The following is a 26560-nucleotide window of genomic DNA, read 5'->3' on the forward strand; positions in this document are numbered from 1 at the left end:
AGCACTTCTCCCCACTGACCAGTGTGCAGCTGTCAGTGACAAACACCAGGCAGAGCACAATTTCCACCTCGGGTTGCCAATTCATGGCCCAGTTAACATCATTTGCAACGCGTGTGAAAGAAATCACTGTCCTGCACCACAAGGCTTCTATTTCTCCTGTTAAAGGTATGCAATGGACCAAGAAAAAAGCCAAGTGAGGACAAAAGTTCTGGATACTCTTGGCCAGCAGCTTCCAAAATGGTGCTCACAGTTGTGCAAATCATTCAAGCTGATTTGCTGCATCATCTGCCAAGATTTTTATAACTCTTGGAAGGGTTTTGCTGAGAAACATCTATGCAGTTTTGAAAATCACCAAGTCACTTTGAAACAGTGAGATGAAGGCTCTCAAACGACTCTGCATCAAGAAGATTAAGTTTTCTTGTTTTGAAAGAAATATAGGAATTACCAGGTTCCTGGAAAAGCTTCTTATGCTACAAAAAAGGGGGATGATGTCATTTGATCTGACTGTTTTTACCTAAACCCTTGTTAAGATATTATGGCATTCTGCTTCCTTTTCACCTGAGCTTTAATAGGTGGATAATTTTTAGCTGTCACTTTTTGATTACTTTGCTCTTACTTAGGCTTCATGCTGATACAATGGCCAAAAAAGAGTAATACTCGACTGCTGTCTTTACTTAATGCAATCAGTGTAATTTGCCTCTGTTCTTTCATTTCTCTTTGCCTGCTGCATGCAGTGCAGATGTTTCTCCAATGCTATTTAGTCATAATTTTTAAAGATGGGCTTAGCCCAGCTGTTACCATATGGCTTTAGCCCCTCTTGGTACCTCAAACCCCAGACAGCAGCCTGGATCAGTGCTGGCCTTTAGGAAGTGAAGAAATCATGACCATACAATGATGATTTTGGCACCTTTTTGGGTTGTTCATGGACAAGCCTTTTACTGACCTCCTTAAAAGCACTCCTGCTTTAACTTACATCCCCTCTAAGCCTCCTATGGCTCCTCCTTGTTTCCAAAAACAAGCCCTTCTTTTAGAAGTTGTGGATCTCCTCAATGTGCTGCTCCCCTCAGGGCAGAGAGGAGCCAAAATCCTCCACAGCAATCACTCTGCTATGATCCACAGCATGCCTCTCTCAGAGACATTCACAACTTAAATATAATGGCAAAACAGTCGGTCTTTGGAAGGAAAATCCATTAAAAAGTTTTTTAAGCCCTTCTGCCTTGTTTCTCTCCGTTGCAACACTCCAGCTTTAATACCAGCATATCGGTGTCTGAGAGGACTCGGGGGCACAGGGAGAGGGGAAAAGCCCTGCTCTGATTGAAAAATGAATTGTTGTCCTCGCTTCAGGTAAAAAGCAAGTGAAGCAGGAAATTGCTCTGTGTTTTCTTTGAGAGGAAAGCAGCTCTCATGTGGTTCTGCCCTAAGATAGGCAAAGATACAGTTCGGTTTCATTAACTCATTTTGATTGACAAAACAGCTGCAGAAAATACATTCAAGAAGCTTTTGCAGGTCTAAAAAAAATTTCTGGGCATCATCATCTGAGAAAGATATTACAGATTTTTGGTGTGTCTTGGGGAGACGCTCCTTAAACCATTAACCAGTTCTTCAACTTAATCAGCATTTCAGCAGCAGTTCAGTACAGAGAATTACATCGGTAAAATATTTTGTTCCCTGTCCTTAGCAGTGTCTGAGGAAGGAATGAGCCTCACATGCATCATCCCTGTGCTCTGCCCTTCAAAGCTCCACTTTATACATAGGAATTTGTCACTAACCTGACTGTTTTGGGACGTTTTCCGTGATGACAGCCATGATCCAGCTCGCAATCTCCCAAGCTCAAGATGCACCAGGCCTTGGGCACACTTGGAAAAAAACCCCCACACAATGTACAATTTAAGCAGACATATAATATTTCATGCTCTCCTGGAGAGGAATATGTTTATATTCAGCACCACAAATCCATGAAGAAAACCACAAGGAATGCTCAAAACATGAACATTTGTATTTAGACAATACAGAAAGTGGATTTAGGTTTGTCCTGAAGGTTTATCCTGGTTGCTGAATGTAGTATGGATATTCCTACTGGCAAACTGCAGATGGCCCATTACTAAGTAAAAATAAACAAAAAGCCCCAAACTCTTTAACAGACGTTTGAAAACCCCTTCAGAGGAAAAATGCTGCAGAAAAGGGTAAATTTAACCCATATGGATCCAACTTAACAATGTACCCTCATATCACCGATTTCCAATTCTTAAATAGGTAAACTTTTGGCCAAGTACCAACCCTGAATGGAAAAAGCAAGGAAATAATTAGCTTTTCCCTTCAAGAATGAAAGAAATCGTGTAGGAACACTGGTGGTAATGGCAGGGGGGAAGCCCTTATCTCCAGATGCAGTTTGGAATAGAGATGGATCTAAAGCATTGCTCCCACAAGGCTGTTGGGGCTGGGAGATGTACAAGGATCTAACATCAGGCACTCATGGCCATCCCATCCCCTGCCCCCTCCCCCAGACCAAGCAGTCACGTGCTTTTTAATGTAAAAAGGCAACTTCTCCCAGAACTTTACTGTAAAATCACTCCTGGAAGATGGAAAGCTGTGCAGGAACGGATTTAAGCTGTCATTGTATAGCTGCAGCCAAGCCAAAGACATTTATTTCAGTTCTGGTTTGCACTGCCTCTCTGGTTTCCAAACATTTTCCTAACACATGAAATACACAGTTGCATTTTCAAGTAAATGCCTAAAGACTAAATGTGTCTTTGTTTTCCTGCTTCATATCATCAAATTCCTAGAAATACACAGAGAAGTGATTTTAAATGAACCTCCCAGTTATTTCAGACGAAATTCCTGTCTCGGTAATCACTTGGAGTCGTCCTATGTATGGTAAATAGCACTTCAGGATAATTACCTTGCACAGTGTCAGTAACTGCAATTCAATACTTAAAATGTATTCTGTACTCACCTTAAGTATAGTGGCAACAGTCTCTTGTGAAGCATTTCTCATATCCTCCCCATTTACAGACAAAATCTGATCTCCTTGAATTAATCTTCCATCTAGGTCTGCAGCTCCTCCTTTAACAATGTCAGAGATAAACACTCCACTTCCATTTCTAACAATGCAAGAAGCATATGGCTAATTACACAATCCAGTATTCTTTGGGAGACCAATTTAGATTACTTGCATTTAAGAGACATTAAAAGAAACCTGTGAGCAGAGGAAGAACTAGTTTTACACTCCATTCAGCCATGTAAAAAATTGACGTGTTTTAAAACCACGGCATGTTGTGCCATATTTAATGCCGTCTTTCCCCTTGAACTGTTAGTTTTGACTGAAGGACACATATTCATGAAAAACATAATTTTTATGAATAAAAAACCAAGGACTGGTCTAAGATGGAGTTAAACCATCTCATGAGACATAGTTTAGTGGTGGACCTGGCAGTGCTAGGTTACAGGTTGGACTCAATGACCTTAGAGGGCTCTTCCCTCCTAAATGATTCTGTGATTCCATGGTATGAGCTGGTGCCAGCTGCAATGCCAAGGTTTGGCATTTGGTATCTACACCCTGAAGGACACAACACTTCAAACCCTGAATTATAGCAGGGTATCATTTAACTGACTTCAGAAATTGGACTATCCCTAAGGAGGAAATCCTCACTCTGAAGCATTTAGCAATAGCACAGAAGCAAAGGTGGGAGGGATGGAGACTGCGATTACCATCTGCAGGGTAATATAAATAAGCTAAATTAATTACCCAATCTGCAATCTGCTCACAACACCTGGGTTAAACATCCCCACTCTTGTAAAAAACTGCTGTGGAAACTTTACTGAAAACAGGCAGTTGGGATAATGACATGATGATGTGTAATTGCAAAAGTCAATTATTTTTGGCAATACAGGAGAGCAACCATATGACTCTTACACACCGACACTGAACAAGTATCATGCCATAAATCTCTTTCGGCAAAGAAAGATTAAAACTATCAGTGCTCTGGTTCAAGTGATCTAATAGCAATGGTTTAGAGAGAGATCAGTAAAATCATACTTTATTAAGCTGCTACCACCTCCCACCATATCCCTCTCTACAACTACTTGAACGGAGGGTAAGCCAGGTGGGGGTTGGCCTCTTCTCCCTGGCAACAAGTGACAGGACAAGGGGAAATAGCCTCAAGTTGTGCCAGGGGAGGTTTGGGTTGGACATCAGGAGGAATTTCTTCCTGGAAAGGATGGTCAGGCCTTGGAAGGGGCTGCCCAGGGAGGTAGTGAAGTCATCGTCCCTGAAGGTGTCCAAGGAATGACTGGACATGGCACTCAGTGCTCTGGTCTGGGTGACAAGGTGGGGACTGGGCACAGGTTGATGATCTCAGAGGTTTTGCCAGCCTAAATGATTCTGTGGTTCTGTGTCTCAGGATCTTATTTGTATTCACAGAACTGCTTTCTGCAGTGTTACGCAGTCACCTTGATACTGCTCAGGATTTGGGTCTAACTCAGCCTCGTATCTTCCACTGATGTCGGTCCCTTTGAACCTGAGTAGGAGCTAAATCTAACTCACAAATCCATCTGCAAAGGCACATCCTGGTATTTAGAAATAGGAAGGTTTCTCCCCCCATTTTGAAACTAGAGAAGCCATGGTTAGGGCCTCCAACCCTGAAATGTGGCTACGCTGATGCCACTAGAAGAGTGAGCTCCCAGCTCTGCACGTGGCCACACTCCCTCCGAGCAGGACACCCACTGGGAGCTCTCCTGGGCTGCTGCAGCCTTCCCTGCTAGGTCTGTTGTTCTGACAGAGAGGCAGAACCACAGTCTCATTGCATCCTTGAAGATATTTAGATACAAAATTCAGTTCCTTATGTAGTTTTCCCTTTATTTCATTTTCCATTTGGAATGGCTACAGTCATTCAAAAAGTAAAATACTTTTCATTTGAAGCACCGCTGGATCAGAGCTGCTCTTACCGTTTCCCAGCTATGCTGAGCCCCAGCCCTCGGCCCGTTTTCTTTTGTATATCTACATAGAAAATCTCTAAGTTTTCTTCATCTTTGTAATGTGCTTCATTCCTATAAACAACCAGCTGCACCTTCTGGGGTGTCTGTCGGAGCGCAGTGATCGCTTCCTCATGGCTGGCATTCCGCAGATCGATCCCATTCACCTGAAATAATCAGTGTTTGCTTTCCAAATGACATGTATAAATGATCTTTTCATCACACCCTACCCTTGTGTGACAGCACAAATTTGTCAAATTGACACCCCTTGGCGCTCTAATTTAGTGCTCCCATTTCCAGAGGGCTGAGATCCTGGATCTCCTACAGAGTGAGTCTGGTGCTTTGTGCAACTGCCTGGAGTACATCACAACAATCAAAACATTCTGGCTGGGAAGTTCTTCCCTTCTTTTTAACCTCAAATCTTTGGAATCTCAAACAATGCTTCTTTCTACACCTAGACAAAGTAGGATGTACTCCTTTGAGCTCCCTGTGTCTCTTACCACTCAGATTCCTTCTCCCCCAGCTGCACAACAGCGTTGAGATGAAAAGAGAAGGAATCAAAAACACCAGTAATAAATGGCCCTGGAGAAGCCCAGGCAGGATGTATTAAATGGTGATTTTCCTTTTTATCCAATAGATGGCACACCAGACCGCTCTTGGAGCACCCAGTTACACTTCCCTTACCATGACCTGAGAATGTTTCAGCATTTTAGTAATGTCAGACAGAACAAGAAGTTCTACTTCAATACGTGCTCAAGTATTAAAAAAAACTATTGCAACTTAAAACTTAATCTCCTGATTTTGCCAAGCCTAATCCACAGGTGCCTTTTAAGGTGTTTGCCAATAGTCTGTCAACAAAATAATCTTTTATTTCTTAATACCAAAATATATCAATACTTAAACATTTTCTCTTTAGGAAGTAGCATGAACTGTAACAGGAGAACCATACAATATTAATCCACTTCCATAAGTTTTAAGGTAATGAAAATATTTCTCAGTATTTCTAGATATGCAAAGTTACAATTGTACTTAATTTTACATTAAGATAATTAAGCCTAGTCTATAGTAATTACATTGTTTGTACTAATTTTGCACATATTTATTTATATACTGCATTGATACTCTTTTCTTGACACAGGCATCTACATGTGCTTTATCCCACTAATCTGAAACCAATTCAGAGTCATCTTTTTGATTCATTAATACAGCTTTTAAAAGCTGAAGCAATAACAATATTATGGCCCACAAACATTAGCACTTTCCTGTTTGGCCAGAGAAGAATTAATTAAGGTGCCCCATTTTTACCCCCTAATTATCCTGCTCTGTTAATACATCATTATTTATAAAACGAAAACAACATTCAGCCTTAACGCTAACAAAAATATTTTCAGTGCAAGAGCTGTAAAGACAAGTCCCCAAGTACCCCTCGCTATTTTTCTAACCCTACACACCGAAGCCTTAATGGCCATGCTGGGAATTTGTCCTGAGCTGACAGCAGAGCTTTGAGCAGCTGCACTGAACCCCTGCCTGACGCAAGTTTCATTTGGAGACCAACACTTCTCTCTTAACCCTTTCCCTCCACCTTTTCTATGCTTGGCTGAGGGAAAAACACCACATTTATTCATCTGTGTGTTTCCCAGTTGGATGAAGCATGGCCTGGGGGAGCTGGTGGCTTCTGCAGGGATATAGGAGGGATGCTCACAGGGATGCTGGCAAGGATGCTCACAGGAATGGTACATCCCCCCTCTCCTCCCCACCAATATTTGGGTTGCAGGTAGTGCAGAGATACTTGAGTGGCTGCCTCTGAATGAAAGATTAAAGAGATGAATAATACTAAGCTATTGGACATGACAGCTGAACTATGTAATTCAAGAACTACCTTGCTCAATTAAATTTAATGTATTCTCAATTTGTACCTTCAGTTTATATGAATATATAAGGATATATGAATTTTTCAGCATGTTCTTAGTGATGGAAGGGAAGCCTCAAGAATGGATCCTTCTCAATGACCTGTCCTTCCCCTACAAGAAATCACTGTTGCATGGAATACAAGTATACACAACGAAGAACATACACAGAGAAAGTCATTTACCTCCAGAATCTGATCACCAGCCCAAAGTCTGCCATCTCGGGCTGCTGCCCCCTCTTCATAGACTTCATGGATCACTATGGCATCCTGTGGAAAGAGGGTGGTGTGAATCCTCCTTCCCAAACACTCCATAACCTCTTAGTCACAACCTACCCCACACTCCCCACCTCTGTGAAAGTACAGCACTCTATGACAGGAAAAGCAAGACTATAACAAAGATTTTAAAAAAAAATTAAATTAATATTTTGGGATAAGAAAATTACTCCTGTAATCCAAACACAGGGAGCCAGTAAAAAGGTACAAAGGATTTTGTTCACCACTTCAGGGTAGTCTTGTCTAGAGCTTCTTCCATCATTTTTACATGTTGGCATCAGCAGCATGTGAACTCAGTGTGAACTGTTGTATTAATATCGTCTACTTTTAATGATATTATTTAAAACCAGATTCTTCGGAGCTATGAATATTTTTAGGGACTTGGCACAGATCTCAGCTTTAAGCAAGAGCTGAATGCCTTGTGGTAAATAGTGCTGGTTAAATCTGTAAGAAATGAAATCCAGAAGAAAGGAACAATGGCAAATGTTAGTTTATTACTGAGGCTGGAAAATGTAGGCAGTGGCAGATGTAGCTTCAGGGAAGGTTTCAGTGATTTAATCTTATTGCCAGCAATAGATGTCCCCAAAGAAAAAGCATTACAAAGAACATACTGTTCTCTTGCTGGTGCTTTCCCTTTGCATTGTTCTGGCTTGTTTCTTTTTTTTTTTTCCTTCTGAAAAAAAATAGGTGAACATCCTGCTACAGTTCTTCAGATTCAGCAAGCAGGATGGGACCCTTCACTGTGCAAAACCTGCTCTTCTTCTCAGTAACACTCAGCCTCAGAGCTGAACTAGTTTTGCTACCAGCTCTGGCTCTGGATAAACACCCAGTGGTTTTTAACTAGACATGTAGGTATTGGATAACTTGTTCTCAGACAAATATACCCTCTAAAAATGCTATGGCTGTGAAGTCCCCCCACAAATTTTATGTACAAGAAGTCAAAGAGGAGCTTTTCCACCACTTCCAACAAAAGGTTGGAGTATGTAAGCCCTGCTGTGCATTGCCTTCCTGGAGCAGGAGGAGGAAATCACTGCTGGGGCAGAACAAAGTCCCTCCATGTTGGGAAAACACTGTTAGACAGTACATCTCTCATCACCAATTTAACCCCCCTCCCTGTGTTGCCTTTCTCAGCACACATGGTGCACATTGAACAGAAAGAAAACTCAAATGCCCTTCAGCTAATGCTCAGATCAAGACAATATCGAGTGCATGATTCCCTTTCATTCCCACTACCTTCTTTAATGATGTGGACTCTTCTGCTGCTGCTGGAGCACAGCAGCACTGTCACAGGTTCCCACTTTTATTCATGTACACTAGCCCCTGAAAAAAGCCTGGAGGACTGTAATCGCAAATGGATTACAGCTGATACAAGCCTCCCAGATGGGGGAACAGAGATTTCAATCTGCATAAATGAAGGCAGAATACCATGAGCTGTGTACCAAGGTAATTAAGAAAAATCAGAAGAGAGGTTTGATTAAAAAAAAAGTATATATCCATATACACACACATTGCTGGCAACTGTAGGGTTTTCTTGCAATAACTGAAGTAACAAACAGTAATGGAGTGGAGCAACACGTGCACATCCATCTCTCAGCAGTATTGCCAAAATCCTCTACTACGTGTCTTAGATCTTCTCAGTTGTGGGGTTTGGGTTGTTTTGAGTTTTTGTTTGGTTGGTTTGGGGGTTGTTTTTCTTTTTTTTGAGGGTTACCTTTGTTTTAAAAATGATGGTGTAACTGTAAGACAACACAAGAGACTTTTGCCTGGGTGAAAGCCAGGAGATGACAGTGATGTATACTTTTTCACCTGAGGCTGATCACGGGTAACTTTGAGGAAAAGCTGAGTCTGTGGTTTAGAATTTCCACTGCACATTTAACTTTTAGTTTTTGAAACACTTTATCAAGGCATGATAATTGAGAGCAGCCCTGAGGAGAAGGATGTGGAGTGTTGGATGAGACACTCAACATGCCCCATCCCTGTTCGCTGGCATCCAGAACCGCCCCCATGCCCTGGGCTGATCCCACAGCATGGGCAACAGGGGAGGGGGGGATTCTGCCCCTCTGCCCCACTCAGGTAAGATCACACCTGCAGAGCTGCCTCCAGCCCTGGGGAACAACAGCAGAAGGACCTGGAGCTGCTGGAGTGAGTCTAGAGGAGATCATGGAGATGCTTCGAGGGCTGGAGCCTCTCTGCTCTGGAGACAGGCTGGGAGAGCTGGGAGTGTTCAGCCTGGAGAAGAGAAGGCTCCAGGGAGACCTTAGAGCACCTTCCAGTGCCTAAAGGGGCTCCAAGAGAGCTGGAGAGGGACTTTGGACCAGGGCATGAAGTGATAGGACAAGTGGAAATGGCTTCCCACTGACAGAGGGCAGACTTAGATTAAATATTGTGAAAAAATTCTTACCTGTGAGGGTGGAGAGGCCCTGGCACAGGTTGCCCAGAAAAGCTGTGGCTGCCCCATCCCTGGAAGTGTCCAAGGACAGGCTGGAGGGGACAAGCTGGTCCAGTGGAAGGTGTCCCTGCCCATGGCAGGGGGTTGGAACAAGATGAGCTTTAAGGTAATTTCCAGCCCAAACCATTCTATGTTTCCACAGAGACATTTAGAAGTGGCCAGTGAGGTAACAAAATATTGGCCAGCTTATTAAGGCAGCATCATTCAAATGGGACACACCAGAGCAGTGGGTAACCACGAGATTCATCAGAAAATTGGCAATATGACCACGTAACAGCAGACTGGGTATGTACACAAGATGATCAAATTAAACACTTTCAGACTGTATTTAATCTCATATTTCCGAACCTCTGAGCAAGGAGCTTTCAATCACATTTCTTTAGGTTTGTTTTCCATCTGTGGTCGCTTTAAAACCGGTCAACAACCTGGAGTTACCAGCTTTTCCCAGCACTGCATTATTAAATGTAAAACTGCACATACTGAAGGCTCAGATTCAGGAACCACCAAATGTTATCAGTTTGAATAATCTGCATCATCTATTTGAAAAGGCAACAATTCAGTGTCACCCTGCAGTTCCTGCATGTGTTAGAAGCCAGACCTAGAACTAAAAATACATATGGCATGCAAAGGTACATTCCTGTTCTGTCTGTGCCTACCCAGGAGAAGGAAACATCTTGCTGACCTGCCAAAACACTGTTTTTCTTAAGCAGGTTTTTTTTAAAGTAGTGCAGTTGAACAGGGCTTATCGAATCGATCAAAAACAGAGCAAAGCAATGTATCCATGATGCCCTGTATAGATTTTTAAACAGTCCATAAGCATAAATATCGGTCTTACTTTTCCTTAGCTGATAAACTATGGCAAACAGACCTCTTTCCTCTGATACCTCTGGGATCGGCTCAAATTGCATTTAACGCAGAAGTGAACGTTTTTAATCACATCAATATTTTAAAGAAGTTTATGCAGTAATGAGATGCAATGTCATACTCCAGCCATCTAACCAAGCCCTAATTGGTAATGACTTTATTGACAGGCATTGACTGAAGCTGTGACATCCCTTTCAGTGCCTGACGAAAAATATAGGATCTATCATGACTAAAACAATACACAACATTTACTTAAAGGATAGGTTTTGGTTCCTGGACGTCTGCAGCTCCCGTTCACTGGCTTTAAATTCAGTGAGTGCTTGATATCTCTAGAAGTCAAGGCCTAAATAGTTCAAAATCAATCAATCCAGAGGGAAGAAGGGAAAGTGGTGTCAATGTTCAGCTAGAGATTTTGAATTCATAGTGGCTCTGGACAGATTTTCACTCCTATCCCTCCCCATCTCCTTTCACCACCAGTTTCATATAGATTATAGCTTGGCAGAGTCATGAAAACTGTTTTTGCAGAAGGGGGAAACAAAAACACTCTCATATCAAGAACAGAGTTGTTTAAAAAGAGACATCCAGCTGCTGAAAGCACATAGTTCATAAAGTTTACAAATCCATTCAACAAACTGGAGCTTTAATCTTTGTATATTTTGACTAAGAACAGTCTGGGAGCATTATACAAATGGGGAATTAATGCAGAGCTGAGCAGTTCTTGAATGGGATGGAAGGATGGGGAACATGAGCCAGGGCATGTAAACAGCTTTTCTTTATGCTAAACAAAGTCCACACTCACAGGTGCAAACTGAGACTGTCCAACCATGAAAAGACAGAGTTGAAGGGAATTTGTCTGCTACTGCTGAGGTTGCCATCCTGGACTGAAAAATGTTTATACTGAAGGGCCTGCAGTCCAAGGAAATAAAAGCTGAATGCACTGATACAGCACTGCATGGCTGAAAAAAAAATACCTACAAGACAGAATAGTTTCCAAACATGGCAAAAACATGCCTGGTTTGGATACAGTGCTCACCAAATCTGTTAAGAAGGAGAAATGCCCACCAAACCTGCCACACAGTATATTAGAGGGTATTTTTTAGGGCTCAGATTTGAGCTGTGGGACAACTACACCCCTCACCAACAGAATATCACTGTGTCTGCACAGTTGTCTTGAGCAAAGGGAAGGACCAGCAGTGACAGTGCTGAGAAACAAGGTTTTGGCCATGGAAGCAAAGGCAGGGAAGCGGGAGGGTTCATGGAGCCTCCTGGTCGACACCTTGAAGAACAAAGTTGGTGCAGAGTGACTAACTATGGAACAGTGAGGGCAAGACAACCTTAGAGAAATTAGCACCCAGTCTGGGAATCAATCCACAGCTTGTACAGTGAGCACAGCATGATCTACACTGCATTGCCTTTGATCCAAGGAGGGGAAGAGCCCTGAACTCTCAGGGAATCAGATCTCAACTCTTCCCCCAAGCTGTGGATATTTTTTCTGCTTGATTTATACTGACTTCAGAGACCTGTCAGGGAAGAATATCACACTCACCCATCAGCAAAGAGCACAAAAAGACATGCTAACACTGAGAATTAAATTCAGTAAGATTGACAGCTTAATCTTTGTATCTTAAATGTCAAGAACTGGTACGGCAGAGATTCCAGGCAATGACCACATAGCATTGCCCTGATTGAGCCTCTGGGAGAAAGGTGGTAAAGTCAGCATCCTACTCAGGAAAATCACTGACTGAGTGATCCTTAAAAGCCTGCAGGAGCATAAACCATGGTGAGAAAGTCTCACAAGCTGGCTGGCTTTTTGGCTTGGACTGTTCACACATTTTCTGCAAGTTTATAGCTTCTGAGCCAGTCTCTCTAGCGTTGATTTTCTCCTGTGCAGCTGTTTTTCAGCAGGACAACCAGCAGCTTACAACTGAAAAGTCACTGAAAATCAGCCCCCAGGCTGTTATTGGGAATGCTGGGAATAGAGGGTGAGGGAGTAAATGGACACAAGACATGAAGGAAGCCCAAACATTAAGTACCAAGGATATTTTGATGAAGGTCTATCATATAATAAAAGTGGATCAATATGTAAGAGGGGTGATGTCAAAAGAATTGGACAGAGAAAGCCCCACTAACCCAGTGTTGGCTAGATTTGACATGGAAAAAGGTCCAGATTTTGGTAAAGAGGCTTCTTGCACAGCACTGAACAGTCCTGCACTACTGAAGCTCATTCACAACAAGCTATTGCTTTAACTGAGCTCAACTTTGCTTTGTTTATCTTTGTTGTGCTATTTCAGTCCATAATCCAGCCATTATTTTGGCAGGATCAAAGGCATTTCACAGAAGGTAGGTGAACCACTAGACATTAAGTGCCATAATCAGTACAGAATGACTCTGGGTCAGTATTCAGTAAGAAATGAGTTGTTTTAAAATCCGAGACCATGTTTTACAGGATGTCCATTTTAATGGCAATCATTAGACAAAAATTATCCACAAAACAGTTCAGAGAGTAGAAATCAGATCCACAGCTCTGCTCTCTGGCTACAAGGCTACCTCAACCACCAGAGCATTGTCCTGGACCGAGGGAACATTATCATAGAATCCCAGACTGGTTTGGGTTGGAAGGGACCTTAGAGCTCATTCAGTTCCACCCCCTGCCCTGGGCAGGGACACCTTCCACTAGACCAAGTTGTTCCAAGCTCTGTCCAACCTGGCCTTGGACACTTCCAGGAATGGGGCAGCCACAGCTTCTCTGGGCAACCTGTGCCAGGGCCTCAGCACCCTCACAGGGAACAATTTCTTTCTCTAATCTAAACTTACCCTCCTTCATCTTAAGGCCGTTTTTCAGAACCCTCATGTTGTGCTAGAAAGCAGGTACGGCAAACTGTTGAAATTACACGAATTTTATGTGCCTGTATCTCAGTTTGGTCTGTAGTTAGGAGAATGAATCTTACCGCTGACCATAATTATGCATTTGGTGTAAAGAATGAAGCTTTCTGCATGGATTAGAGCACTTTCCTGAGGAGGACAAAAAGTGAACTGCATATAAAACAACACTCGGGAAAAGACGTTTTCTGATTTAGTTGATAAGTTGTGTTTTCCTAAGCTAACATTACACATTTCCAACTAATTTCCTACATAGCTACAAATGTTATACTAAATTATCATTATAAAAGATAATAACACTGCAAGGGGTTTTGCTGACTTCAGGATTACAGATTTATCTCTTTCCCTGGGCAAGTACAATAACATCAGTTATTTCCTTTTCAACTTCTGTAATACTTTGTCCGGAGCAGTAAAATTGCCATTTCATTTTTACAGGCTGGTTCACAGATAAAGTAGAAATCAACTGGTTGCACAGTGAGTTTTGCTGGAGAATTAGCCCCATGCAAGAATCTCTCAGTAGTTAAAACAAATCCAGCTGCTGGTTACTTGTAGGCAGAAGAAATGACAACAGTTATGTTATGATCTATGATCTTCCATTTGCAGATCTAAATGGAATCTAAAAGATAATGATTCAGCAATGAAAGCTGAAGGTCAAGCCCAAGCAAATCACTTGACTTCTTAAAAGGGTTTATCTAATGCATCGTGCTGCATAATCCCTCCTTCTAGCACTCCAGTATTTTGCCATTCCTAGTGTTCACAAACCATTAACAGGCACCCAAAATCCTAAGCCAAACACTACTGCAGTAAAACAGGCTGTAGAATGTAAAAATGTATTACCGTGTTAATGTAAAAATGCTTTACATTGCACGAGACCCAGAAACTGCTCCACTCAAGGTTAAAACAAAAGGTCTGTTTCCCATTTAAGAACAAGCCCTTGCAAGAGATGATGTTCACTTGCCAACTTTCATAAAAAAGATTAATCCACAATATCAATATGAATATAATTTTTCATACTAAAATACAGATTTATTTTAAGGAAGCGGATAGTATTTGTATTACATTTTATAGGCCCCTATAGTTACATCTGGTCCCTATTTATTTAAATTTTATTCAGCTTGCATAATATTTTTGCTTACAGTTATATTCTCTAAGATCAGAAAAGCTAAAACCTGAAAATTCAATGGCACTATTCATTAACATTCCTTCACTCTGCAGTCATAGACATTTGCAAGCTCTCCTTTGATTCTGAAATAATAAAACTAAGGTAATAAGATGTTTAGTGTAAAAATATATGACTTAAGTCAAAATGATAGAAAGAGCAATGTTCCTGTGAATCACATGCCAAAGCAAACCAAAGTTTTTCAAAAAGTATACACGCTCATTTTAGAGGGAATAATAAAACACAGAACGACATATTAAAACCTTAGCTCTCTCACTCTCATTATTTTATTAAATTTAAAAAAAAGGAAAGTTTGTAGTGTACAGTGCATAGCACAGGTTATAAAGAATGCATGAGATCCTGAGTGTGTATGACACAGGAAGCCAAAAACCAGCGGTTTCAACCAGCAGCAGCCAGGATCCTCCTGAAGTCCATTCTGACAGGTCCTACTGCTTTTGTATATTGTCAGCTTAAATTTTAGGGTTGATTTACATTCCTGGAAGACACCAGCTTCTTCAAGCAAGGCACTGCTACACCAGCAAGCCATCCCGTCAGCTAAACCCTTGCCAAAGACCCATCAAAGACATGATTTGCAAAACTTATTGCCCTAATTCCCTTTTGTGATAACTCATGTACAAAGCAGTTTGGGTTTTTCATGCTCTTGTAAGCTAACGTCCTTCTGGAATGATGATGAATCCACCAACTTCATTTTAACATTATCCAAGCAGGAGTCAAAGCAATTTCTCACAATTTCAAGCTAACTGCATTTACCACTCTGTCAGTAAATTGCCTTCTGCTTTATAAATGTTGGTTTAGAAGAGATTGCATTTTTTTTCCTCTCCCAACCGCAAACTTTTCCTCTACAATACCCAAGCCACAATTAAAAACTCAAGATTTCTATTCCCATTTTTCATTCTATTGTTCCATTCACTGTGTGGTAGATTTAACAGCAACAGTATCTATAGCCAATGTATTGCTGAAACCCTCTCGAGGCCAATATCTTCCTTTTCATTTGGAGTTACAAGGTAAGCATATTTCACTCAAACAGTTTCAGTCTCAGCTGCATTTGATGACTGTCTACAGAATCGCTCAGACATCAGCTGTCTATACCTGATGAAGATATTTTTGCCTGAATCTAAATAAAACTGAGATGGGAGGGAGGAAGGGAGGGAGGGATAAAAGCTTAACCAAGGGAGAATCTGCTTGTTTAGTAACACAGAAGTCACATTTAGGCAGGTCCCCACTGCTGACTGACTGCAGCATAGCACAAAACAGAGCTCTCAGCCTTGGCTTTGGTATAGGAACAACCTGATCTTGGCAGCGTGGAGCCCTCACAAGGTAATTAGCCCTCACAGCTCCGGGGGCAAACATCGTGTCTCGAACAGCTGCAATTTCAAGTCACAGTTTTCTTGATTATTCCCTTGCCCTTCTTTAACAGATGGGGTTTATTCAAGGTATGACTCACCTGGACTGACAGAATGAATCTAAATATTCTTCTGTCAAACTGCATCCCCACCATCACACAGCTCCACTGCAAGCCAGAAAACCTTCTGGGCTAACCCCCCACATGATTAGAACAGCTTTTTCCTCCCCAACTCCAGTGTTACCAGTTCTCACACCAACTCGTGTTAGCTGAGCACAAGTATATTCTGTTACTTTCTGGAGTACTCTCAAGTGTTCCAGTTCCCTGCCTTTGTGGATCACTTTCTTTTACTGGTGGAGTACCTTCAAGTCTGTTAAGTGCCTTAAAAATGCTTTCTAATAAAGTCAGCTGAAAGCAAAAGTACAAAAAGAAAATTTACCAAATTCAAAGTAGACAACCCAGTATAAAAAAATCCAGCATAAGAGGTTTGATGTTGTTTTCAACAAAAAAGACACAGGATAAAGTACATTTTTCTTTGTAAGGTTCAGGCAATGACCACTTCCTACCCACTTCACCTCCAGGGAGCCCCCAGGTTACAGTCCCTTCAATCTTTTATATCATAGGTGCCTGTCCAGCATTTAGCTGTGATTTCAAGCCCCAGATAAGCCTCTGAATATTTCTCCCTCCCAGGGTTCTCTAACCTCGCCTGGACGGAACATCCCTGTACCAGCCTTGAAAAGTCTGAATCCCTCTGGCTCTCCTGAGCATTTTAATCACCCGGGCAGCAAAGACAGAGCCAATAACTGCCAGTAATCAACTTGACCATTACTAAATTATTCAGCTGGAAGCAAAAGAGTGCTCCCACCCTGCTAAGAAAATGTTTGTATTTTAGAGAGATGCTTTTTCCATGTACTGCCAAGAATCAAATCCCTGTAAATTAACAATCCTGGTTTATAGAAAATGGTTCATTGCTAGTTGTTAACTGGACAAGACATGGTAGCATTCACCCATGCTGGGGTGATAATGGGGTCCAGATTTCATAGAATCATGGAATGGTTTGTGTTGGAAGGGACCTTAAAGCCCACCCTGTTGCACCCCCTACCATGGGCAGGGACACCTTCCACTAGACCAGGTTGGTCCAAGCCCTGTCCAATCTGTTCTTGAACACTTACAGGGATGGAGCAGCCACAACCTCTCTGGGTAAATCTCAGACGCCATTTGGAGGAGTACCAGGACTCCTTTTTAAAACAATTCCTTGTACATGTTGTTCTCTGAGGACTGAAGATGAAAATCTCATAGAAACTTTACGGCAAAACAGTTTCAGAGGAAAAAGCCTGTTATATGAAACTAAATTATTTGCCTTGAAACTGCCTTATATAGAACTGCCTTATACAGAATGCAACGAATCAAAAGCAGAATAACTAAGGAATATTTCCTAAATTTATGGTGAACAACGGGACTATCTGATGCTGCCAGTCCTGTATCCTGTATCCCACAGGACTGGTTATTAGTCCCAGATTCACAGGGTCCAGGGCTCTGCAGCCTGGGGATAGCTGGCCATGAATGCAAATCTGAAGCTGAACCCCACGTGTAACTAAGAGTCACAGCTTGTCCAGGCCCAGGCATGAGGGTCCTGCCCAGCTCAGGGGTCTGTAGCTGCCATGAATCCTGGGCATACCACGGCTGGAGCTGCTCAGGCATCCTGGGAGCACCAGCAGCTGCCAGGTGACAATGACACCCCTGTCAGGTTTACGGCTCTATTAGCAGCAGTGGGGCTGACAAGCATTTATACACAATTCAGGGGGGACAAGAGGGCAGGAGGTGTCCTGAGGAGCAGCACTAGGGCCTCAAACCTCATTTTGGGATGTTTCCGAAAACACTTTTTTTTTTCTATTTTAAATTCCCACTCTGAGGTTACTTTTACAAGTTTGATTGGACTACAACCAAGAAAAAAACCTTCTCACAAACTGAAAGCCCATGTGCTTCAGCCAGCTCCACTCTGCACTTCAATTGCTTTAAAGCAGAGGCCATGTGTTGTGTTCTCTCAGGGATATGCGGGAAGGTGAAATAAAAGAGAGTGAAGAAAAAAAATATTAAAAAATATCAATGCTTAGAGTAAAATGAAATAGAACTGCTAAGGGCTATAGCAGTCTGAAAATCAACAACATGGAGACAACTCTCAAGGACAATCCTCCTTTCCCCGTGTCTTTTCTAAACACACATCCTTTCAGCTCATGCTCTCCTGCTCCCCAAACACACAACCCCAGACCTTGCCTAGAATACCTGTGACTGGAAAGAGTTTTGAGCTTAATGGGATGGACATCTCACCAAAAACCATTTCACAGGGGTTAAGACACTAGTTTCCAACCTCCTGAACAAATTAACCTCCCTGCTCACAGCCTGTATTTTTCAAGCCTCTACTTGGTGATTCCTGATGAGATTCCTGAGGTTATGCCTTAAAAGTTGTTCTCTATATTTCATTTTGAAGCAGTCTGTCCCCAGCTGCCAGATTTATTATTCCAAAAGCTGGGCATGTGCATCTTGTGCTAAAGAAAGACATAAAATATTCTGAGAGAGCTTTCCCATCCCATGTGAGCGGCTGTTCAGTACCAGCACTCAGTGTTTTTAGATCAAGTGCATTTTAATACATCTATACTCTTGGTATGTCCACTTTAGATTTGACAAATTCTGAGAAGCAGCATTCCTGGTTTCCCCCATATTGATAAGTTACTTCTGAGATCCTAGCAACTGGGGTTCGTATCCTTCATGGTTTTGTAGGCACTTACACAGCTGTGCAGGCACAAAATAAAGAGAACTCAGTAGAAAAAGAAGGAAGAAGCGGATGTTCATGTCTTGTTTTCTCAGAGGAAAAAGAAAAGGTAAAAGAAAAAGCTCCTGCAGCTGTGCAGCACAGACACTGCTCCTGCTCCCTATTCTGCCAAGACTTTTCCCTTCCTGGATGGAGCATTTTTCCATGGACCCATCAGGGCATCTCATCTCTGTATGTGTCATCTATTAGAACTACAAAAGTACCAAAGACATTCCTGCTTCCTGCCTGCAGAGATGGACTATAAATGGTGCCATTCCCATTCCTTCTAACTTTGATCTGATAATTCAAAAATAGCTAAAAAACTGAACACCAAACTGCTGAAGCCAATTATAGCTTCATTCTTATCTCTCTGCACTGCCTTTTTTTAAACTACAAAAGATGTCCATCTACATAACTGAGTTAAAAACAAATGACAGAGAGCAAGACAAATACATCACTCAATTCCATGTACCTATTTTGTTACATTTCCTCTCTAAACCATGAAACTCAGCAAGACAGAAACTTCCCTATAGCCCTGAGGAATATTTGCTTTTACTCTCTGTTATATCATGTGAACTTCAACTCTTTACAAAAGGTTTTCTGACTTCATGGTAGAAAAGGAAAGGTAGAGAAGTAATTTGGGGGAGATCAGAAGCACAAAGCAGTGCAATGGGAGGTTCCCTGCCCATGGCAGGGGGTTGGAACTGGATGATCTTGAAGGTCCCTTCCAACCCAAACTATTCTAGGATTCTGGGATCTCATTAAAGACACAACCCTGAGTGCCTGCCCTGAGGAGAAAGGTTTGCACAGACCATTTTGCATGAGCAAGTTATGGAGAATCCCAGAGAGGGTCTCTGCATATGGCAAATGGTCAGATTTGAATGTGGTTTCCCAAAAGCAAATTGTTCCTTATGAAACACCATTTCTTGCCTTTGAATGAGCAAATTCAGAAATACAAAAAGAAACAGGGACTCATTTTGGTAAGTCCTGTAAGTCGAGGATCAGAAAAGTGGGAATTTGGACCTCCCTTCCTTCATAGGTTTAGTTATGGCACTCAAGTGCATAGATTTTTAAAATCAATTCCTACGAGGACACTTTAATGAATGAACTAATGAAAGTATAACACTTAACGAAAACCATTTACTCAATTTAAAGAATAAAATCCTTTGCATTTTTCTCATCTGCTCTGGAAAGCAGTTATTTACAATTTTCATTTATTTATATTAAAATCTCATGAAAGACAAGCACCATATTGTGTCTGACAGACTGCCACGCATTATTTCCAAATTCCAGTTAAATGAAAAATCAGGGAGATGACTAGCACTGAGCAACTTATTTGAATTTACTCAACACTAAGGAGCTTGACAAAAAAGGGACTGGGACAAAACTGTGTGTGGATGGAGAGAGTGAAAACCATACAGGCTGATTTAAGCCTTCAACATAACTCATTTCCATCTCTATGAGAAACACAACAATTCAACCTAACTCTGCATAATTGGAGACTGGGATAAATGGGACCAAAAGCTGAACTTTTTCCAATTTCAGTTTTAATGCAGTAAAAGGTACAGCCTACACTTTGTAAAACAAAACGATCTTTTTCCTTTCAATTTCTTTTCTTTTTTTCCTTTGAACTGTTTATCTTCTTTTTTTCTTGGTCTCTTGGAAGAGGACTGCTACATTGAAATTATCTGTACCTGCTGACATTCACTGCACTTCATGGCATAATGACGCCCCACTATGATATTTCAGGGACCAACTGCATGTACCAGAGCAGCTCCACTGCCTGAAGTGTCTCTGTGGCAGGGGATTCAGGAGAATCCAGTAAAGACACCTCTGCAGCAGAATTGTTTACTGAAAGAACTGAATTTGACATTCAAAAAACCGAATCTGGCATTTTTTTACACTGTAGCATAACATCTCTTAAATGGAAAAGGGAGAGGAAACAGTAAGAGCAGAGGCAGAGAAGGGTTTAGCAACCAACTTGTTGAGCTTACACCTGAATTGATGTTTTAATTCATCTGAAGATATTTGTTTAATAAATAGAATATCCAAGAGGCAGATTAAGCCAAAAGACACAGAAAACAATAAAAGATTACCTTTGGTTTACCTCTGTTCAGCAAGGGCTTTGCTGTCAAGCAGATAAATCACAGTTTATTTAAACAGCTACTAAGCATTTCTGCTCTCCAGACAGAGGTGTTAACCTTGCTGAAGCAGCTCTGCCTCTACAAGATTTATTTCTAGTCCAACCATTCTGGTAACTTACCTGCTTGCAACTCTTAATTCACAATGGTTAAATAAAAGAATACACACTTGTAACCTCTGACCATAGCAGAAAGCATTACTGAAACCTTTCAATTTAAACAGGAACAGCAACTGATCTGATACACGGCAAAACTATCAATTATTATTGGAGACTGGAGTTGTTGGCTTGTCCTCCCTGTCCTGAACAACTCATCACAGCAATTAGACATTAAGGGCATTATTATTTTCCACGTTTTCTTTGTCTTTGCCTGCTATTCTTTAAAAAGGACAGCAAATACTAGATTAATAGAAACTCACCAGTGGAGTGTCTTTCCCCCCAACGATGCTGAGTCCCAGGCCTGACCGACCCTTAGATATCTCTATAGTCATCTCTTGCCCTGGAACTATGGGACATGTTGCTGGATCCACAGGCAGTGGAGGCGGAAAGACACCTAAGACCATAAAAAAGTAAAAAAATAAGTCACACTATACAATAAGAAAATTAAAACCTCCAAAGGAATTGTACAACAACAACTAATAAGCTCATATTTTCCTATTAATTTTAAACAACTGAACTAGAGGACTATTCTGAGTCACCTCTGAATTCTTTAAATCAGAACAACTCGAGTTCTGGAAGTAAATGTTCAGAGGAAATGTCTGGGAGCACATCTAATTCAGTTAAAACCTAGACAATTCAGATCATGATGGCAAGGGGTCCCGATCACTTCAGGACAGATAAGTACATACTCCAGCATCATGAAACAGACAAATTTCCCAAACTGTCTTGACTTGTATTTTACTCAAAAACAGGAACAAGACCTTTGTACATAGAAGTCAAGAAAAACAAGCAAAGACACCTTCAAGAAAAACAAGCAAAGACACCTTCAAGTTCTGAAAAATTGTAAAATGAGAGAAAAATACAAACACTATAAAAAAATAGGTCATTGGATGTTCAAAGAAAAAAAAAATCTCAGTAAAAGTTATCTGGAAAACAAAATGGAAACATCCATCCTGGGTTAAGGTATTAAAAATACGCTATATTGTGAAAAAAAGAACTGGTTCATACTACGGTTGGTGACTTCTGCCTCTGGAGAAAGGTAAGTAGGTGCTGGCTCCAGGGGTATCTCCTGTAAGCTGAGTGGCACTTTTGTTGAAGATTTGGATTGTTTGATCTGGTTGAGGTCCTAAAAGCAAAGCAGAAGCAAGAGAGATCAGTTATCAGTCATAGAATAGCACATTAAGTTGATATTATCATTAGCTGTTCATTATCATACCTTACTAAATCCTCAAACTTAATAGAAGGAAAATAAGCAATTTCCACATACTTAAAAAGAAGTAATTTTTCAAGTTTCCACCAATAAAATTATTTTAATGTCTCCCCAGTTAGCCCCTTCCCCTCATAAATCACTCACTCTTCAACTAGATGAAGCCCTCAGAACCCTCCCTTTCTGGTTAACATAAACACAGAGATATTTTCCTAAACACCCGTACATTTTCTGGGAGCTGCTCCTCTGTTTCCTGCTGATCTGTCACCACTGGTTTCTCAGCTTTATGTTTCACATCCTAAAAAAGAAAAAAAGAAAGTTAGGTGCATTGAAAATGTCTCTTTAGTTTAAATAAAATATCCTCCAAAACTCAAAATGATGATTCTGCGCTAACGCAATGATATTTTGGAGGGACAGGACAAGAGGGAATGGCTTCCCAGTGTTAGAGGACAGGGTTAGATGGGATATTGGGAAGGAATTCCTCCCTGTGAGGGTAGTGAGGCCCTGGCCCAGGTTGCCCAGAGAAGCTGTGGCTGTCCCATCCCTGGAAGTGTCCAAGGCCAGGTTGGATGGGGCTTGGAGCAGCCTGGTCTAGTGGAAGGTGTCCCTGCCCATGGCAAACCTAGAATTTGAGTTGGGTTCTAAGATTCTATAATTTCTTTGTGTAAGTCCATTTGCAGCACCAAACAAAGCTGAAATCCAAAATGAGAAGAGAAAAATCCAGTGTGAACACAGGAATTATTAAAAACACACCCCACAGTTTTGAAGCCATATAACGTAAGGGAGGGACTTTCAGAGAGGAGATTATCACATATGCTCTATATTGCTCCAGAGCAACATGAAGCTCTATAGAAGAAGGAAGTGTGTCCTCTGGAATGACCAGGACAGCAATTCCCCTCAGTGCCCACAGCAGAACAGGGCTCAAAGTCATCTGGTCTCTCCTCCTCCCCCTCCCTTTTTGGCACTCTTAGATAAAATAACTGCTTAAAATGCATCCTCCAGCCTCATTATAAAGATCTGCAACAATGGTATTTCAATCACAGGCTCCACTTGTAGCCTTATTCCTTTTTGAACCCTTGCAAACCACTAAAATATATTTTTTTATCTCCTACTTCTGCAGCTGCTTCCAGACAGTTACAGTGCTCTCCCTCCTTAGCTCATAGCCAAACCGGGGTCACTTTGATTCCAGTATCAGTTATCTTACCCCATGTCAAAAATCCTGATAAACAGCCCTGTTTGCAGAAAAGCTGAGTACCAGCTTCAAAAGACAACAGAGATATTCTGCATCTCAAAAGAATTTCTAATTAAGATGACAATTCATACACAAAAAAAAAAAAAAAAATTAAAAAATAAAAATCAAATTTTAGGTAACCAAGCTTGAAAATACTGGCCTTGTTTGCTAAAGTTTTATTATGTTAAATGATGCCAAGTCCCACAGGATCTTTTTTTTCCCCTGCATTTTTCTCCAAGTTGTAGTTCTACAACTCTAACAATTATCCAAATGGATAATGGGAAAAAAGATAAAGTGGTGATCTCATTGTATTATCAGAGGTGTCAGGGGAGAAATGGGAAGACTGCTTTGTCATTTTCTGAGAGATTGTTTTAGTGAGCAATGAAAAATTATTTCATACTTCCCTTTTTCATTGTGATATGTGACTGAAATCTGAAACTTCATCTTGAACACCAAGTAAACACCAAGCATCATCTTCACATCTCTCTAATCTTTTAACTAAGACTGTGCTAGAGGTACCTGAATAAAATAAGCACCAAATTGGACACTCAGGATTTGTCATAAGCCTGCAACCGACTGATTTAATCTAATTTAAACCACTCAAATCCATCCAAAAGCATCTTCACAAAGCTCCTCCTCTTTGCCAATGTTTCAAGATTGTGTTTTCTGTTTGTGGTAAAGGCACATTATTTTTCCAAGTTCAAACCTTTAAAGGAAAATGAATCCATTCTCACATACCATTTTTACCTTTGTTGAATTAAAACTTTCCAGAACATCTCGAAGTCCCCTTATATCAATTCTCTTCCAACAACACTTCGTGGAAAGCAAGATTGCTCCAGTCCTCAGAAACCCACAACCTTCTCTCAGGCCACCTCAAACCTCAGCTAATAAACACTCAGACTTTGCCTAACACTTTCACTGGCTCCACTTCAGAAGTAAAGTTGTTTTCCTTCCCCCTTCTTATCATCCAAGTCTACAATGATGTCCATTATAGAACTTTATAGCTTTTAAAGTGATGAAGTGACAACAAAGAGTATGTTGGGAGAGACTGACAAATTTATCAGCAACAGATGAATGAAGAACGATGCGAATTTTTTTAGTTTTCCTTTTATTACAGCTGTCACTTGGTGAGACATCCTGCTCATGCTTTGAGCTGTACATACTTGTGGAAGATCTCTGCCGATAAGCACATACTTTTTATTTACTCAGTGAACTTGATCTTACTTGTTGACTTTTACATTCCTGATTTCTCCTGACACATGACTGAGAAATTCAACAACGGTGAAGTAGCACTGAGGCTCTAGTAGCAACCATCATGCTCTGAAAAACAAGGCACTGGGTTTTCTTTTGCCTCCATAGTCACTAAAGACTGCAAGAGAAATCTCTTTTCCCCAAAATACTGAGCTTTCTTGTGCTGATCTGCTGTGTCAGAGTCTTAATCCCAGTGTGACTACAAACCCACTTCCTTCTGGTCAGAAGGGAACAATCACAACCATCAGTATTACCGAAGTTAAGATACACTCAGAAATATTTGCCATGTAGTTTTAAAATCCTGATGGAAAGAAAACTGAAATTATGAAACTGCCTTTTGCCACTATTTTTCATCCATTTATACTCCTAAACCAAGGTTTGGTCCAACTGAAGGTGTTATGGAACAAGCAGTTGGATCTATAGACATTCCAATACTTTTCTAAATCCACCTCCTAGCCCTAAACTTTTCAATAGTGTTTATTTAATGGAGAAATCAGCGAGCCACCTCTAAGCAAATATCCACTGAATGAAGGCCTTTGTCTTCTCTTACGTTAATGCCACTGCTCTATTTTGGACAACTCTTCATCTTTTTTTTTTTTTTTTTTTAACTTTTCAACTCCTACCTTTTGGCTTCACAGTTCCCTTCCTTCTTGCTTCAAGTCTGAAAAGAAGCTGCCAATATATACTGGGTTTCCTGTTGTTCCAGAGGTATCTTCCCTCCACACCTCTCTGGGATTGTTGCAATTTTTTTCCCCATTAAATTCACATCTCCTCTAATATTATTCAAAAAGCTGCACAGCACAATAGCTTATATGAAGAGTTCATTTTTGTATAAGAGATTTTATATATTTTTATCCACTTCGGTCTTTGAGCAATTTCTCATATTACCTTGTAATTTCTCTAAAGTTTCTTGCCAAGTTGAGCAAGAACACTAATAAAATCAGGTGAATAACACCTGTAAATACATACAATAAAACTCTGATTCATTTATATTCCAGTCTATCAAAGGACTGTGCACAAAGCTACCAAATAGCAATAATTCAACTTCTTTGTAATCCATTAGGAACATAAATCAATCCATGGTGATTAATTCTGATGACTGAATAGCACATAACACTTTCTAACTCTTGGAGTTCACAGACTCATTAATTACTTACTAGCTACAGAACATTATGTATATTCAATTTATATTTGCAAAACCCAGGACACTCTTTGCAAAAGACATGATGGGGCAGGAAAAAAACACGTAAGAGAAAAACCATCCAAAAATGTCAGGTTTTCTTAGCTGAGGACACATACAGACTGTGCAGGCACAGCAAGTCCCAGCCAATGCACTCCTTGAAACAGGAGAAGGGCAAAAAATCTGCCTCAGCAAATTTTAGGCACCTCTAGGTTAGTTATGTTTAGTAGTTTTCCATTTTAAACTTTATTTAACATAGAGTCCAAAAAAAAAGAGATTAGAGTTGCACCCTGAAGGACTTTCAGATTTCTGATAATGCACAACCCTGACTTATTAAACAACAAAAAGCTCCATCTGTATCAATGAGAAGTTGAGTATTTATTACAGTGCACACTGACAGACCCATATTAAACCACAAGTTATGAGCTTAATGCAGAAATTGCTGAGAGTAACTCTATAGCTGTGTTATTCAGGAGGCAAGACTAGATTATGATAATAGACATTTTGGCCTTAGAATTTATGAAGCTATGAATATAAATAAGAATACGATTTACAAACCAGAGTTTTTCTGAAGTTTGTCACACATGGATGGCAGGAGTGGAAACTCAATGCCTTCACTCACTAAGAATCCAAGAGAGGGCCAAAAGGCTACATGAAAACTCTTATCTTGATATTTTAACAAATTATACTGACTGCTTAGTTCATGAAAACAGTC

At 40.8% G+C, this 26560-nt stretch overlaps 1 protein-coding gene across 5 annotated transcripts in view; it reads right to left on the reverse strand.

Moving 5' to 3' along the window:
- The window catches only part of PATJ (PATJ, crumbs cell polarity complex component), a 143516-nt gene that overhangs the window by 11799 nt on the left and 105157 nt on the right, over nucleotides 1-26560 (reverse strand). For all 5 annotated transcript variants that reach the window (XM_027651662.1, XM_027651661.1, XM_027651660.1 and 2 more), the window contains exons 32-38: nucleotides 22410-22481; nucleotides 21985-22102; nucleotides 21237-21370; nucleotides 7064-7147; nucleotides 4945-5138; nucleotides 2954-3101; nucleotides 1770-1856 (exon numbers count right to left, since the gene is read on the reverse strand). In XM_027651662.1, coding sequence (XP_027507463.1) covers nucleotides 1770-1856; nucleotides 2954-3101; nucleotides 4945-5138; nucleotides 7064-7147; nucleotides 21237-21370; nucleotides 21985-22102; nucleotides 22410-22481 — 837 coding nt within the window. The remainder of the gene's footprint in view (nucleotides 1-1769; nucleotides 1857-2953; nucleotides 3102-4944; nucleotides 5139-7063; nucleotides 7148-21236; nucleotides 21371-21984; nucleotides 22103-22409; nucleotides 22482-26560) is intronic.

This window comes from Corapipo altera, unplaced genomic scaffold (genome assembly GCF_003945725.1).
Source record: "Corapipo altera isolate COAL_440 unplaced genomic scaffold, ASM394572v1 57, whole genome shotgun sequence".
NCBI classification, from domain to species: Eukaryota; Metazoa; Chordata; class Aves; order Passeriformes; family Pipridae; genus Corapipo; species Corapipo altera.